We start from the raw sequence: 17,088 nt of genomic DNA, 5'->3' as shown, positions 1-17,088 counted from the left end.
GGTTGCTGTTGCACAGACTAGAGATCCAGCTGTGTCCTGCCACTATCCCTGGTTCCCTTCCTGATGACCTAAATAAATCCCTTCCTTTCAAGGATGATAATGTGCCTGAAGGATGGTGTCTGATGGTTGATGGCTTTGGCCTTATCATGTTTGGAGTTTTTTTGTAAGGAAAGTATTTTTCATTTTTACTTATGTAATTAAATATTAACTAAGCTTTAAAAAAAGAAAGAAGATTCTCCATTCGATTCCTGGCTGTCTGGCATATATCTGGATTACTTTATCTACCTTTCTCCAAAGTGAGAGTATCAGCTATGAGAAATGTCATCCTAAAAGGGTAAGGAAGAAACTAGAAGCTTTTCTCTCTTAGTCCTTCACACCTTCCCTCTATTTCCAAAGTGCTTCAGTTTCCCATTACCTGTTCTGCAGCTGCTTGGTCAGTGGACACTCGAGTCTTTTTCAAGAGCTGTCGAAGTTTGTCCAATTCTTCCTGGTATGACTTGCGAATTTCATCTATCTCCTCCTCGGCCTGAGAACGCTCTTGAGCTGACTTCTTTTTCCTTTCTGAGAGGTTCTTAGGAACAGGAGAACCATCATCAGCTCTAGCTTGTTAACGGAGAATCAAAAGGGATGATGGCGGTGGCAGTTAATTACCTTGTGGGATCCTTACTCCATTTCTGGAAACTTCATTTTTTAGTTTAATTTTCCCCTAAATATTTAACATTCTTAGCTACTGGGTGAGGAAAATGGTGACAGGAGAAGGAAGACAAGAAGAACTTTACCCCTCTATTAAGAGCTAGGGAACCCATCCTAACTTTAATGAGGGTACAGGAAATCAGACATTCTCATACCCTGATAGTAAGAAAATGAATGGATATACTCTCTTTGGATAGTAATCCTCTGAAAAGCCTTTAAAAACATACATATCCAGAAATTCCACAAATTGTAATTAAGGATTCAATAAGTCACAGTCATAAAGAGTGTGTTACAAGGATGGTCACTATAGTAGTATCTAAAGTAATGACAAACTGAAAACAGCCAAGAGGTTAGAAGGAATTGGTTAAAAATAAATAAATAAGGCCAGGCGCGGTGGCTCAAGCCTGTAACCCCAGCACTTTGGGAGGCCGAGACGGGCGGATCACGAGGTCAGGAGTTCGAGACCATCCTGGCTAACACGGTGAAACCCCGTCTCTACTAAAAAATACAAAAAAAAAAACTAGCCGGGCGAGGTGGTGGGCGCCTGTAGTCCCAGCTACTCGGGAGGCTGAGGCAGGAGAATGGCGTAAAAACCCGGGAGGCAGAGCTTGCAGTGAGCTGAGATCCGGCCACTGCACTCCACCCTGGGCGACACAGCGAGACTCCGTCTCAAAAAAAAAAAAAATAAAAAATAAATAAATAAATAAATAAATAAATAAAATAGAAAAAAAATCCTAGAAAAAAAATGTAATTGCAGACCAAGATTTACCCTCTTAAAAGGGACTGGGCCAAAACAGTCTTACTAATGCGATTACTGAACCCTCAGGAGCAGTTTATTCTTTTCATATTTCAACTATTCCAGAACATACAAAAAGATAGAAATGTCCTCACTTTGTTCACTTAGTCTTTCCTGATATTAACATTTTAACCAACAAAATATACTACAAATAAAGTGAAAACACAGCAAACTAGAAAAATATTTACAACATCTATGACTGGCAAAGGATTGATACCCTTAAAAGGGTTCACAAATCAAACTAATAATAGGATAAAGGACACTAAAAAGAGATACCTAAGAAATATAAATAGGTATTAAATATATGAAAGCTTTACTACTAATAAAAAACACATTAGAACAAGATAACATATTTCACCTGTCAGACTAATGAAGATTAGAAAAAGTGATATATGTAGAATGGGGAAGAATGTGACAAATGGGCTCACTCACATAGTGCTGAAAGTGTAAGCACTATTCTTTGAGGATAATCTGGTAATATTTATAAAACTTCAAATATGTAGCCTTCCCTTTGATCCCATGATTCTTACTCATGCAATCCATCTTATACAAATGCTGAAACAAATTTGCAAAAACAGTTATATGAGAAAGTCCATAGAAGCAATGTTTAAAATAATGAAAAAATAAAAACATAAATATCCATCCGAATAATTAAATAAATTATGGTACAGCCTCACAGTTGGCTACTATGCAGCAGTTAAATATGAGAAAGATCTTATGTAGTACAAGGCCATGATATTTTCCTAAAAAGCATAAAATGTGATGTAAAAAAAGTTGTCAGTATACATACATGTATGTGTGTGTGAGTGTGAATGTATGTTTTCTACATACAGAAAACAATCTGGAAGGATCATATACTTTATAATTGTCACCTCTAATGTATGAGATTAGAGAGGGGAAATTTTTTTTTTAATTTTACACTTTTCTATATTATTTGTATTTGTTACAATAAGCACATACTATTGTAATTTGTAAAAGGAAAATTAACATGTTTATTAAACAGCTAATTCTGGCCAACTGGGTTGTAGAGCTTACCTTTTCCAAGGACTCCTTCTCAGCTCTAAGGTCAGTCAGTTCCTCCTCCAGGGATGTCACCTTGAGTTCCAGTTGTTTCCGGCTCTGCTTTTCACTTTTGAATTTGGACTGTGCTTGCTCAGAGGTTTCTTGGAGCTCTGGGATACAGGAGCAGAAAGACTTGGCTACAGAACCAGTGCTGTAGTGGGCTATGTGTTATCCCAGCAGTTCTTTTTTTAAATTATTTTTTGGAGACAGAGTCTTGCTCCATCACTCAGACTGGAGTGCAGTGGTATGATGGCTCACTATAGCCTCCATCTCCTGGGCTCAAGCAATCCTCCCACCTCAGCCTCCCAGAGTGCTAGGATTACAGGCGTGAACCCCTGTGCCTGGCCCCAGTGGCTCTTTCAAAGTTGCACGCTTTGATTTCCCAGTTCTACCACACAAGCAGCCTCTGCTCACTTCTTTCAACATCACCTCACTGACCAGCAATAAGATATGTCAAGCTGTCAGCTGACTCCTCCATCAACCCATATTTACCCCATAGAAAGTCATCTCTGTGTGTACATGTCACCTTCTCCACATACAAAATGGGAAAGAAATGTCCCCAGCAGTCAGAAATGACCTTTGAAACAGATCACTCCCACAATTCCATTTTGGCCACCATCTTAACACACTGGACCGATCACTGTTTAGTATTAGTCTGGGTTCTTTCTCACTGCTTGAGTAAGATAGTCTCAACTTTCTTGGTAGCTGGGGCATTCTACCAAGAATTTGCTTTCAAAACATCCCGTCTCAAATAAAGCTCTTTGCAATAAATAAAATTTGTTTGGGAAACTTTTGAGACTCTTATGGCTCTTGAGGTAATTGTCATAAGGCACCACAAGAGCAGGAGACATCTGAATAACATTCAAATCTAAGACTGTCTAACATGTTTGCCTCATGTGGGCCCAGTCATGCTCTAAAAGGCAAGAGATGGGCTGGGAGCAGTGGCCCATGCCTGTTAATTCCAAGACTTTGGAGGAACAGGGCGGAAGGATGGCTTGAGGTCAAGAGTTCACAACCAGCCTGGTCAATATAGTGAGACTCCTGTCTCTGCAAAATATAAAAAATTTAAGAAAAAAATAAAAGGGAAGGGATGTATCTTCAAGGTAGCACCTTACCCATTGACATCATTGTTTTTTAGTTCTCTATTAGGCAAATGAACTTTGCTTCCACCCAACTCTGCTGTGGCTCCAGGTACCCTCTGCCCATTAGTCCCATCTCTGCCTTCCATATTTGTTTCTATACACCACGGTAGATTAATTAACCTGCTGGTCTTCACCAGTCTTCTATCCAATCACCATGTCTTGCCAGGCACTGAACACTAATATGGAGGAGAGGACTTCACAAAGATAAGCAAAACACCACGCTTATCAAACTATGATAAGGGTTATAATAATGCACTAAGAGATAAAGGATTTTTTTTTAAAGGATCGAATGTTCTAGAGAAAACTAGGAAAGCTTCTGAAAGAGGCAGACTTTGAAGAGGACTGAAGGTGAATATTGGTAACGGTAGGCATGTCAAGTCCAGAGAATAGCATGGATAAGAAGCAAGACAAGAACTACAGGATGAGCTGAAGAGCAGCCAGCAGGCTTGCTGGTATGGTCAGGGCCAGATGAACTGAACAATATAATGGGAGACAAGCCAAGCAGGAGGGGCCTTGAGTGTCAGGCTGAAGAGCTGCAATCCATCCTCTAGGAAAGAAGAAACCACACCAGGAAGCATCTCTTTTTTAAACTTCCACTGAGTCATGAGTTAGAACAACACATTAACTCTTCCAGGTATTTGAAGCCAATCATAGGTACCAAAGATTTTGAAGCCAACACCTCCCCAAACAAAAGGGAACTGTGGCACTGATGAATTCCACATGAATAGTCAGTTCTTTATTGTTCCTTCTGTAAAATAATCATGTAGATTTTATACTAGTCTCCTTTAATTTTTGGTGCAGTCCTTCAAAAACTTCATAAGCATTGTGCCAAAAAGATTGAGAGGAAGAAAACAGCTTAATTCCTTGAGTTTAAATGGCAACAATCCCAGCATCCCCAACCTAGCACATACCTGAGAGCTTTGCCTGCACTTTGGTGAGCTGGCCCCTGAGAAGATCCGTCTCCTTCAGGCTTTCTGTCAGTTGCATCTGCAGCTCTGTTTCCTTTTTTTGGTGAGCAGTCATTTTCAGCTGTAGATGAGAGACTTGTGCAGTGGCCGCTGCTAACTCCTCTGTCACCTTGGCCTGAATAATAACAAAGTATGATGTCACTTTAAACATAGGTGTTCTTCATGCAAGTAATGAACCAACCTCACATAACTCTATGTAGACTGAACTAGTAAACAGGGAGTTACGGCTGCCTTCAATTTGTATTAAACCAAATTCAAATTATGGGTGTGGACCATCTCTCCTATACAATTATATTACTACTATTATTACAACTCCTATACTATTATACCTATACAAGTATACTTAAAAACTTTTTTTTTTTAGAGATGGGGTCTCGCTCAGTCATCCAGTCTAGAGTGCAATGACATGATCATAGCTCACTGTGGCCTCAAACTCCTGGGCTCAAGCAATCCTCCCCCCTCAGCCTCTGGAGTAGCTGGGACTACAGGTGCAAGCAACTATGCCTGGCTCTATTATACCTTACATACATTTTTACAGTTGTCTATTTCCTTATTATCATTTGTCTCTTCTTATTGTGTTCACTGTACCCACTTGTTTTAAATATATTTATTCCTTGCCTTATTCCAAAGTCTTTATCAGTTTTATAGATTACATTTAAAATCTGATATTTTGACTCTCCTAAAAAACAAAAATAAAGGCCGGGCACGGTGGCTCGCGCCTATAATCCTAGCACTTTGGGAGGCCAAGACGGGCAGATCACGAGGTCAGGAATTCGACACCAGCCTGGCAACGTGGTGAAACCCGGTCTCTACTAAAAATACAAAAATTAGCCAGGCGTGGTGGTGGGTGCCTGTAATCCCAGCTACTCCAGAGGCTGAGGCAGCAGAATCACTTGAACCCAGGAGGCAGAGGTTGCAGTGAGCTGAGATCACACTCCTGCCTGGGCAACAAAGCAAGACTCTGTCTCAAAAGAAAAATAAATAAATAAATAAGTAAAACAAGAACATAAAATTGTATATAAAATAAAAATAACATGCCGGTGCTCTGCCTATGGGGTAACCATTCTTTTATTCCTTTACTTAATAAACTTGCTTTCACTTTAAAAAATAAATAAAAATAAATAGGCTATAAATGAGTATCTGAGAGTATATGTAACCTTTAGACTAAGCTTTAAGATATTTATTTTTGCTATTCAGTAGGCTTAGGTTTTCACCTCCTAAACACAGATGACAATGAAATCTAGAACTTCTAGATATAGGAGTGGCTTTCATCTACTCACTGTCCTGCTTCAAATGGCCTAATGAAAACAAAACTAACTCAGAGCTCAGAGAGCTTTGCATCTATTCATAGCTCAGAGAGTTCACTAATAACAAAACATGCACCTCTCTCACGAGCACCTGCAGCAGCTAAAACACTGGAAGGGACAAATTCCAAAGGCACGCCAATGAAATGGAGGGTCACTCTCTTGCTAAAGGTTAAGCAGAGTGGAAAATCACCCAAAAGCTCTTTTTATCTCAGGTCTTTAGCTAGAAAGGCCTATCAGAAGCATAAAAATTAATGCTATCCCCCAAATGCACATGTACACAGAAAATAAGGGAATGGATATCATTATTTTTGAGTGGAAGGATTTATATTTTATGTTTGCTTATCTGTATTTGTAAATTTTCCAGACTGAACAGATGCAACTTTTATGATCAGAAAAAAATGTGTATGTGTGTGTATATGTGTGTGTGTGTGCATAGGTGTATTTATAATTTCTTTTTAAGGTTAGGGTATAATCAAGTGAGAAGGGAAAACACAAAAAAATCTACACAGTGGATGGGATGGCTCCCTGGTTCCTACCGTGGATCAAATTCTACTGCTGACATGGAGAGTGAGAAAAAGAAAGCAATGACAGGAAGAACCAAGAGTTCAGAAAAACAGTGAATAAAGCTTGCAAGGTAAAAGCAGGAAAACAGTACTCAAGAGAGATAGTAATTTGACACAGGAAAAGAAATATAGCTGAATGGAAATGGGGTCCTATGCAGGTCTTTTACTCTTTCATTTCTGAGTCTTGGTTTGTCCCTCTAAAATAAAAAGGTTAAACTAAAAAGGCGACCTCTAATAGCTCTTCCAGTTTTAGCCATTATTCCACGATTTTTTGTGGTACTATATCACAATGAAAAATAATTTCATTCACCAAATATTCATTGAGCCCTTAACCATACCTTTCTGAGCTGTGTCTGAAGGCAGAAAATTGCCTCCAGGGACAAAAGGACCTTGCCCATCTCCCTTTAAAAGGAGAGATCACAGGAAAACTGTTAAGTGAGAAGTGGATCAAAAGAAAAAGAGGGGAGAGTCAGGGCTCAAAAAGTTTCACTGAAATAAAGATGATCAATTAAAACATATGGTATTTGGCATCCCAGTCACATTTATCATGAGATTCCCTCAAAAATTTGTGTGAAGCATGGTATCTATAACACAGTGGGTTGTGGCAGATACTAGCTATGATTACTATTGTTATTACTTCTACTGTTTTGCTATTATAAACAGAGCATCTACTGGGCTCAATGCATGGTATCAGACATCTCTGGGGTTTATCAACACGAAAACATTTGGATAGATCACTGAGCTAATTCAGGGGCTGGCAAACTATGACCTATGAGCCAAACTGACCTATTATTTTTGTAAATACAGTTTTATTGGAACACATACACACACAAAACAGTGCTTCTCAACATGAGAATCACATGCTGAACTTCTTAAAAATGCTGCCCCTCCAGAGATTATGACAAAAGAAATCACTGACAAGAGCAGTAATTCCTACACCTGGAATCTATAGGATCTTTTTAAAAGTTCAGATTCAGATCCCAGCTAGATATACTAAATTAGAATCTCTGGAGGTTCGGGATTTAAGAATATCTAGTTTTAATCAAGCACCCCAAGTGAGTCTGAGGCAGCCAGTGCTTGCGGACCACTGATCTGCAACAAGTTACAGTTATCATTTTAGCCCTGAATAGTAACAGTGAGGCCAAATAATATATTTAGATGCCCTGTATAGGCCTAAAGAAAAAACAAACAAGCAAACAAAAGGAGTAAAGGAAAGGAAGAGAAGAAACAAAAGTAGAGGAAGGAGAAATAGTAAAAAGTGTATTTAGTGGGTGGGGAGCGGTTAAGTGACTTCAGCACTACCTAATGATAACAATGTCAAAGGCTGCTGATCTTCACCTAGGCATTAGGAGTCGTCAGTCACATAAATAAGAAATGGTATAAAGTAATGGGAACAGAACAGGGTCAGCACTGGACAGGGCTGTGCAGGATAAGGCACTGCTTATCTGAGAAAAAGAGGTCACACATTACTTGCCTGGATTCTATGGCTAAGAGAAGACAAAGATTAGCGTAAGACATAGTAAGGAATCCTCATTACCAGAATATGAGAAAGTGAGTAAACTCCACAAGTTACAAGTGTGTTCAATCTAAGTTTTCATCAAGGAAAACACTAATATAAAATATAAACGATTTCTAAACCTCTGAGAAGAAAGACAGCAGATGAAAAAGTCAGGATCTCCTAGCTGATGAGTGGTAGCCCAAACAAGAAGGAATCCATTCAGGATAAAGAACATCACTGGAGCAACGGGGGAAGTGAGTTTCAGAATCAGCAGATCCCAACCCAAGACCCACTGGTCTTCCTTACTGCTACTGCAGGAACAGGTCAAAATTCCTAGTTTTGAAAGGATTGAAGTCAAATAGTAGTACTTTAAAATGCTTTGGCAAACACAGATGAAGGAGCAAACAATCTTGAATTCCTCTAAAAAGAACCTAAACATCTGTTATCTGGCATAATGGAAAATTTCTGTTGGATTTTGTCAACAGAATAAATTTAGTTTCTAATAAGCTGTGTAATTCTTACCTAATCAAATTACTAAGATCAGTGATTATTTTTGAGTCACCTTACTGCGAAGTATATTATAAAACAGAAATGTAGATGATGGATACATGAAAACCTGCTGGGAGATTTCTAGTTCTTTTTGCAGTGATGGCAAAAATTCTGTTGGAAAGCTGACTAGTGAGTACGTACATGGGACATTCCTTAGCTCCACCCATCCTGACCTGGGCTTTTCTCTCCCCAGTTGCTTTACCTTCTCTTGTTCAGCATGCAATACTCTTGCCTGTGTGTTTTCTGTGGCTGTCTGAAGTGAGTTGTTCCTCTTCTCCATCATCAGGTTACTCTGCTCAACATACCTGTGAAAGAAATAGGGAAAAAGAAAACACTTATCAAGCACTGAGCACAATCCAATGCCCATTCTGTCCTCATAACATTGCTGCTCATCAAAAGCTATCTGAAAGCATTTTCTTTTCCTTAGATCTGAAGTACTGGGATCTAAAGAAATCAGGTTGGAAGCAGGAATCTGGGCCAGCAGTGAACTACCCTGAATAATGGAGAGGACAATAACGTGAAGGGTGTGTGATAATGGGAATGAGGAGGAAGAGACAGGAGTAAAGAGGCTATAAGAAAGAGGGAAGAAGAGAAAGCCACTCCCCCAGCTCTGTCATGTGGGAGACAAGAGACAGCAGAGAAGAGAAATATGGGAGAATGATTTTTTTTTAAGTGAAATGCTGTGTTGTGATGTGTTCCATTCACCCTCCCCACACATCCCTCCAAATCTTCAGAAGTATCTACAAAAAATACAAAATCCTTAGGTTTTATATGGGAATCAGTGAAGTTTTGTCTGAGTTCTGGTGGATAAAACCGAGTTAACCCACACAGAAGAGAGAAGAGTTGACACCAGAGTTCTGTAAGTAATAAATAGTACCAGTTTTAAAGATAAAGAAACTAGGGCCAGCAGGAATCAATAACATGCCCAGAGCCACAAAATGAATGAGGGTCAGAGCAGGAATCAAACACAGGTCTGCCCTACATCACAGCCTACTAAGCTCCTTCTACTGCAATGCCTCTCAGAAAACAGGCAATAATTCACATGACAGGCAGGAAACAGAAATGGCAGAAATACATACGTACTGCCCTAAACAAATACGTGTTCTTAAGCTGGGCATATACACAATAAACCCTTTTGTTCATCCTAGCCAGGCCCCGTACCTGTCATTACCTCTGATTTCGTTCAATTAGTTCACTAATCTTGTCATTCTGTTCTTCTATCCGATTGCTCTTTTCAAGGATTTCTTGCTTCAATCTTTCATTTTCCTAAATTCAAAATATATGACGTACAATTTAAGTGTCTTAAGAGAAAAGTGCCAGATAGAAGAGAATCAACTTGAACTGACAGGTGACATTGTTAACATATTTTGAGACAAAACACCAGAACTTATGTCTACATGTATGTTAAAACAACACATCAGATTATACCTGACGGATACAAATCACTAGGTCCAATGGATTGAGTGAATAAATGGCTAAAAAAAAAAGGAGTGAAATTCTGAAGTATGGTCAAAAAAGCAATGTTTCCTTCAGAATATATAGTGATAAGTCACTTGGACGGAATTAAGCCATAATGGATTTTCTAGAATTGTCTAACCCAGTGTAGCATTTATCACAGGCTATTTCTGGGGTGGAGGTGTTAAAGGGTAGTACCTCTGGGAAGACAGCAGGGTAAGACCTTCAGCCTGAGTGGTCTGTTCTTAATCACCCTCACCTGAATGATTCGCTGTATGTTGCTCATAATCATGCTTGTTTCCATTGTAACTGACATGCTAGGAATAAGCATGGAATTGCCAGCACTATGTTTCTGTAACTCTTCAACCTACAAAAGGGATACCAGAAAGACCTTGTGAGAAATTATAAAACGAAGAAATACAATTTACCCAAGATTTGACCCCGTTGTTAAGGGGGTTAATGAGTTCCTGAGACAATCTCTAACTGTAAGTTAGAGTTCTCTGCAAGTAACTGGATCCCAACATAATTATAACTGTCCTTGTAAGTGATATAACCTCTAACTACTACCAATACAGGAAACCAAAGAAGAGTTTACCTATAGCTCTGGCTGCTCCCTGTTTACATCCCCACTTTCAACATGGCCCCAACCCTGACTCAGTCACCTTAGTCATGAGATGATCCATTTTATCAGCCACTTTGCTGACTGCCATTCGAATTTCAGTGTTATGCTGCCGGGCTTCAGTCATGAGAAATGAAGCCATATCACCTGATCCTAAACAGATATAAGCCAAAAAGAAACTTATGAAACTGGAGCAGAGGAAACTGTATGAAGAAAAGCCAGTAGCTCTTCCAGTAGAGGAAAGAAAGAAATTAATACTTCCATACACTAGGAAAGCCTATAGGTGACTTCACCCTGTCAGAAGATATACAAGAGAGAGTAGAGGCAAAAGGGCTTCAAAGTAAACAATATCTAAGCTGTGTTCATGCAAAACGCATCAAGGGCTACATCTGGTCCAAGGGCACAAATATGCCCACTTTGCACTGCCATAGCACTGGCAGCTCAGATTGCTTTCCCGTTCATCCCACTGCATGCCAGGCATTGTACCAGGTACAAGGAATACAGCAGTAAACAAAACACAGATTCTGCCCTTGGTGAGCTCTTAGTCTGGTTGGGAGACTGACATGTAAAAAAATCATTACAAGAGAGTGTATTAAGTGCAAAACAATGAACCATATACTAGGTATAAAAGTAGCACAAAGAAAAGCACGATTAACTCTTTGCTGACATGCATACATAGTTGTGTTTGTGGGAAGAGAGGAAAGAGGGACAGAGAATAGTCAGGCAAGGCTTCACAGAGGGAGATGACAGTTTTGATGGATGAAAAAGCATATCCCAGATGGAGAAGGACAGAGCTTCCAGATAAAGGCTACATCCAGGAAATCCTGACCAGTCCAGAACCACAAATTACGTTGCAGGACATACTGGCTTTTTCCTACCACTGTCCTAATACCAAAACTGATTACTAAACAGAAGACAAACAGCAGAACAAGGCAGGATTCCATCATAGCAGTTTATACTTTATCTTGGTTTGCTTTTTTACATTAGATATTCATACTTGTACATGCATACAAAAATATCTGAGAAGTTACCCAAGTAACTGTTAACAACAGTTTTCCAAGGCCAGGGGGTTTATGGATAGGAAGGACAGTAACTTTTCACTTTACACCCTTTTGTACTGCTTGACTTTTTTATAAAAGTCTCTTATTTTCATAATTAAAAAATTTTAACAGAGTAGCTTTCATTAGAGATACTAAACACCTATAGTATTCAACTTTCTCCCAATTTCCTCCAATGTTTTGCTCTTTTACTATTTTCTCTAAACTCTAGCTATTCTAACAGAAGAATTAAAAGGGCCAGGGGAGAATATCCAAGGAACAAAATACAGAATGCGGACGCAAGGAAACACTGGGGAATGATGGAAATGTTCTAAAATAGAATTGTAGTGATGAATGCACAACTCCGCAAATTTACTAAAAAACTTTTGAATTGTATATTTAAAATGAATGAATGTATGGAATACATATTATATCTCAACAAAGCTGTTAAAAAAGAGAAGAAACAATGAGTAGAGAGCTGTTGGAGTAAAAATGAAAGAGGAGCAAGAAGAGGGAAAGCACAGCAAGAGCGAAGATGAGAAACTGAGGGATTCACTTCCTACCTTGGAAATGGGGAGGCTGAGAAAGCGGTGCTGGGTACAAAGGCCGAACGGGCTGCAGCTGGGAGGTGACAGCAGATGCCTGGGGATAAGCGTAGGCTTGCATACCTGCATAGGGCTGAGAAACTGACGAGTTACCGCTGCTTGATAAAACGTTCATGTCTTTCTTTTTTGTTCACATTTTTCTTTGGTGGAATAAAGTGGATGAGCTGGGAGGAGACTCAAACTTACTGAAGCTAGAGATGGGTGAGATCTGGGTTTGGTAGTGAGTAAGGACTACAGCAGGAGAGTTATCTATGTAACCCAGGGGAAACCAGTCACTAAAATCCTACCCAGAAACTAAAGAAAGTGTATCTTGGGTCACTACCCAGTCATCTGGTGAGATGATTTAACTAAGTAGGGATTCATTCCCCACTATCAGGTCTATTGTCTAAGAAGTTTTTAGATTAATAAACTCTGCTTAGCTTCCACTGAGTTCAAGGAAGAAGTGCTCACTGAGATTCCAAACCAAATCTGCCAATTTCCAAGGATGCCTCTCCCCTGCAAGATTCTGAAGCTAATCTGCAAGACCAAGAGCTCTCATGTTCCTCTGAACCTCGGTCACCTCAATTGTAAGAGGAAGATAATAATATCACTTCATAGGGCTGTTGTATGTACTAAATGAAGTGAGATAGGTAATGTTCTGAAAAGCTGGTAAGTTACAGGCCTGACAGTAAGCGCTCAATAAACAGCAGCTTTTATTTTAATGAGGATGGTTACTCTTCCTTGAAATAAGGAAGTCTAGCTCATTTCCAGGGATAGATATAACTACCCATCCACTTAAAAAAAATTCTTAGTCTACAGGATAGTAATTGTCCATGGAGGAGAGGAGGGATGGGGAGAAAGAGGGCAACAGTGGGACTTTTTCCAGTTTCGAGACTCCCCATCTTAATGAGGCATAGCCTAGCTACCATTACTCCCACACCTCCATTAAGCATCACCAAGGAGTGAGCCGCTGTTATCAGTGACAATATGTCTATCCACTAAGTGTGTTGAGGCAGAAGAAAGGGTCTGCCCCTGGCAAACAGGCTGCTGCCATTGTCTTCTGTGGATAACAGGAAAAAAGCCTTCTTTAAGAAAAGTTTACTAGATAGCAAAATCCAGTTACATTTTCCATGCGGTTCCACTTTTAAATCATATCATTCTGCTGAATTTACTGCAGAATGTTAGCCTGCCAACTTTTGGTAGAAAATACAGAAGAACGTGAATATACACCCTTCAACTGGATATGTGTGGAAAGAAAAGGAAACAAACATTGATTGGACCTTTACTACGTTGTACTAGGGGCTCTACTTGTTCTTGCATTTAATCTTTATGACACTGGAACGTAGGTAATCCTTTGCCTGGTTTAGAGATGAGAAAGTGGTAACCAAGGAAGGGAAAACAATTACAAACTATGACTTTGGGGAACTGCTACCATATGAAATGTACACGAAAAAGAAAAGACTGACTAGAACCATGGCAAATTATAGGATATAATTAATACGGTTACAAAACGTTACCTGAAAGGATTGGGCATTTCCAGATACAGCTGAGTGGGAATCGAGAGATGCAACTTGCATTAAGGCAGTAGAAGGTGCCTGGAGCCCAGAAACAGATGCCTGAGGTGCTAAGATAAAGGGAGACGTTTCCACCGTTATCCACCCTTGCTTCTTGGTGTGAGTCTGGACTAGCACCTTACATACCATCATGCTTCAGACTCAACTATTTTCCTTGCCTAGTCTCCCTACACTCAGCTCTACTGCAATCTCAGGAATGAGCCAGTGGAAGGAAACTGGGTGCTCTCATGTGCTTCTGACTCAGCCCTAGGATCCCATCCGACAGGAAGTACAGAACACACCCAGGGAGATGTCTCAATAGCTGAGTGCAGATACCCAAAACTGAGAGTGCAACACAGCAGAAGTCACAACCAGCAGCCAGGTCCCTCTCTGGGTGTGAAAATGTCTTACCCAGGGACAAACTGACAAGTGTCCCACTCTTACATTTACACTTTAGTCCTCAGTACTGAAACAATGCAGCCTAACAGTTTAAGGAACAGTGATGATAATTTTTGTGCTGACCCAGTTCAAGGCCACAGAGCCTCAGAGAGGTTCCTTACCCTGTGAGGTCATCTGTGGTAACACTGGATGGGCTGGTTGAAGAGAGGGCTGGACGGACGGAGTCACCACAGGCTGCCCACCTCCTCGCAGAGCGTTCACATCCTGAAACAGGAACGAGTGTTTGAGTTACTCTGTATGGGGTCTCTCATTGAAGACTAAGGCTGACTGTCTGCCCTAAACCTGCTTCCAACACAGGATTTCTAGGCAAAGAAGAGGAAGGAAAGGTAAGCGGAAGGCCATGAGTTGAGGGTGTGGGTTGTGGAGAAAAAGCGCTCTGCTATGCAATAAAGTAAGAGTCCTTCTCCCTGTAAATCATATTGAATAAGTAAATATAGTTCATTTCCACAAATATTCTAAGAAATTGATGTTCTATTGTCTGAAGCAGCTAAACTAACCACTCTTCAGAATATATCATTTTCCAAACCAGTAGCTACCTTAAGACAAATATAATCTATTCCTACAAAAAAAGTGGTCTTTTGCAAGAAATAATCCAGCCTCTTCCCTTCTGACAAATCATCTCCATAGGCCTCAAGGTACTCAATGAAAATCGGATAATGCAGGATTCACTGCACCTGATTAACATGCTATATTTAGATAATATAGTTTTAGGATGTTTTTTCCAACAATCTTTCGTTTCATAAAATCAAAGCTATAACTCTAAACAAAGTTATTCTACATCCTCCTGCTTCATATAAGAAACAGAAAATCTTGAGGCACAATATTGACTGTAATCTGCTATGCTATAGTTCAAGGACCAAAGTTTTAGACATTCTTTTACTTTAGAACTTCCCCTTGTCCCCTTATATTCTCTTCTAGAAAAACATCCCAGTTTTAGATTTCTGCAGCTCTTAACAAACCTAAATGTCTAACAACAGAGTGAAAGGAATATAATAAAATGATATAATAGAACACTGGGTTTCCTTTAAACCACTTTATTTACTTAAATCATTTATGTTAACGTAAATGTTTATGATATAACATTAAGTTTAAAAATCAGGTTACAAAGCAATATATAAAGATGAATGCCCTTTTTGTTCAATATGTTTCTTTTCTATAATTTTAAAGTATTCTAAAATGAATAAAAACATACAAAATTTTTAATAAAAATATTCTTATTTAAATTGCATTTCCAGACCACAAAAAAATTAATCCTATAACAGTAGGCCTCAGAAATCCTATCTTCCTTTAAGATGTTAAATCTATGTAGAGCTTTTCCAAGAATAAAACAAAAATGTAAAATATAAAGTATATTCCAGAAAAAATTTTTTCAAGACCATCACCCTTTCCTTGTTTTCTATCAAAGTAAAAGAATACTAAAAATCAATTTGGAACACCAAATTCCAAATGGATTAAAAATTTAGATCTAAGTATAAAATATTGATAAATATCTTTAAAAATACATGTGATATTTATAATCTGAAAGTGGGGAGGCTTTCTAAGCATGTTAAAAGCAAATAACAAGGGGAGAAAGTTGACACATTTGAATTCAATAAAATTCTTGAACTTCTAAATAGAAAACAAACACAAAAATACCATATACAAAGTCAAAAGACATACTAATTGGAGCTTTAGTGATAGGCAACATCAGTGAGAAGACCAACCTTTCCCAAAATAATCTAAACATTCGCTCAACACATATGAATAGAGCATTTGCTATGAACTGGGCATCATGCTGTCCAGAGAGTGATCTCTTGTAACACAGAGATTCTAGTAAAGAAGGCTAAATTAACCACTGAAAACTGCCCGGTTCTTGTAAAAGATCTACAAAATTGCTTCCATCTCTCAGGGGAAGTACTAATCACAGTAGAAACACATGTACCAATACCAATCTGTATCATTTTGCATATTAGCCGTCTAAATAATGATTCTGCCTTAGAGGCAGAAAACATAATCACTCCAACCAAATAAAAAGAAAGATGATGGCGACATCTCTACTATTCATTCTAATACAGCCAGGGGGACATACTTCGATTTCTGAATCATTGGAATCCAGCTGTGGTGGAAGGATGGGCAGCATGGGCTGGCCCATTTTAGCCATCCGAGAGATCAACTTGGCTTTGACTGCATCGGGACTCTACAAAGAGAGGAAAGTCACAAAAATCACTGTGATCAAGGCTTATCACCTTCAGGCAGCTCTATCCCTTTGGTTTTTGTATAAAATCCTTCAACAAATCCCCCTACCATATCTATTTAAAAACATATCCTCTAGAAAATGAGAATCAAAGATTTCTTGCATAGAAGCATACATGGATCACAATTAAAAGTATTAAAAATAATTCCCTGTATCTTTGGAATGGACAAAGTAGTTTCACACGTATTCGATCAAGTCTCCCCAGCAGGCATAATTAGTCTCATTTTACAGATGAAAAACTAACATAGAGATGTTAAGAGAGGGAGGCATTTTAGATGACAGTACCCTCACTCAAAAGCCTGAAGCAATTCAGTAGATAGATATTCAGAAGAGATCTGTGAAGAAAAGGAAACAGGAGCTCTTTGTTTTAACTTCAGGTTAATTTAACTATGACTTAGCATTAACTACACACTAGACCCTGTGCTAGAAGCTTCCATTAACTGGTCCAAAATTTCAGAATGGCAAGTAAGTACACCTGAAGGTGCACAACATGAGCTATTGGGTGTAGAAGGAAATGATCATAACCTCCATTTTTATTAAGATTACTTTTTTTTTTTTTTTTGAGATGGG

The 17,088-nt window shown here is 39.0% G+C and overlaps 1 protein-coding gene across 3 annotated transcripts in view; it reads right to left on the bottom strand.

The window, feature by feature from the left end:
• Positions 1 to 17,088, bottom strand: part of FKBP15 (FKBP prolyl isomerase family member 15) — a 55,280-nt gene that overhangs the window by 8,573 nt on the left and 29,619 nt on the right. For 2 of the 3 annotated variants that reach the window (XM_005581033.4, XM_074016790.1), the window contains exons 12-22: positions 16,354 to 16,461; positions 14,387 to 14,489; positions 13,791 to 13,897; positions 12,253 to 12,367; positions 10,696 to 10,805; positions 10,293 to 10,400; positions 9,750 to 9,844; positions 8,781 to 8,883; positions 4,605 to 4,776; positions 2,525 to 2,661; positions 416 to 571 (exon numbers count right to left, since the gene is read on the bottom strand). In XM_005581033.4, coding sequence (XP_005581090.3) covers positions 416 to 571; positions 2,525 to 2,661; positions 4,605 to 4,776; positions 8,781 to 8,883; positions 9,750 to 9,844; positions 10,293 to 10,400; positions 10,696 to 10,805; positions 12,253 to 12,367; positions 13,791 to 13,897; positions 14,387 to 14,489; positions 16,354 to 16,461 — 1,314 coding nt within the window. The remainder of the gene's footprint in view (positions 1 to 415; positions 572 to 2,524; positions 2,662 to 4,604; positions 4,777 to 8,780; positions 8,884 to 9,749; positions 9,845 to 10,292; positions 10,401 to 10,695; positions 10,806 to 12,252; positions 12,368 to 13,790; positions 13,898 to 14,386; positions 14,490 to 16,353; positions 16,462 to 17,088) is intronic. The other variant, XR_012424459.1, reaches the window with a different exon arrangement.

Source organism: Macaca fascicularis, chromosome 15 (assembly GCF_037993035.2).
Source record: "Macaca fascicularis isolate 582-1 chromosome 15, T2T-MFA8v1.1".
Lineage (NCBI taxonomy): Eukaryota > Metazoa > Chordata > Mammalia > Primates > Cercopithecidae > Macaca > Macaca fascicularis.
Note: the sequence above shows the minus strand (reverse complement) of the source record. Positions and strands in the feature narration are given on the sequence as shown.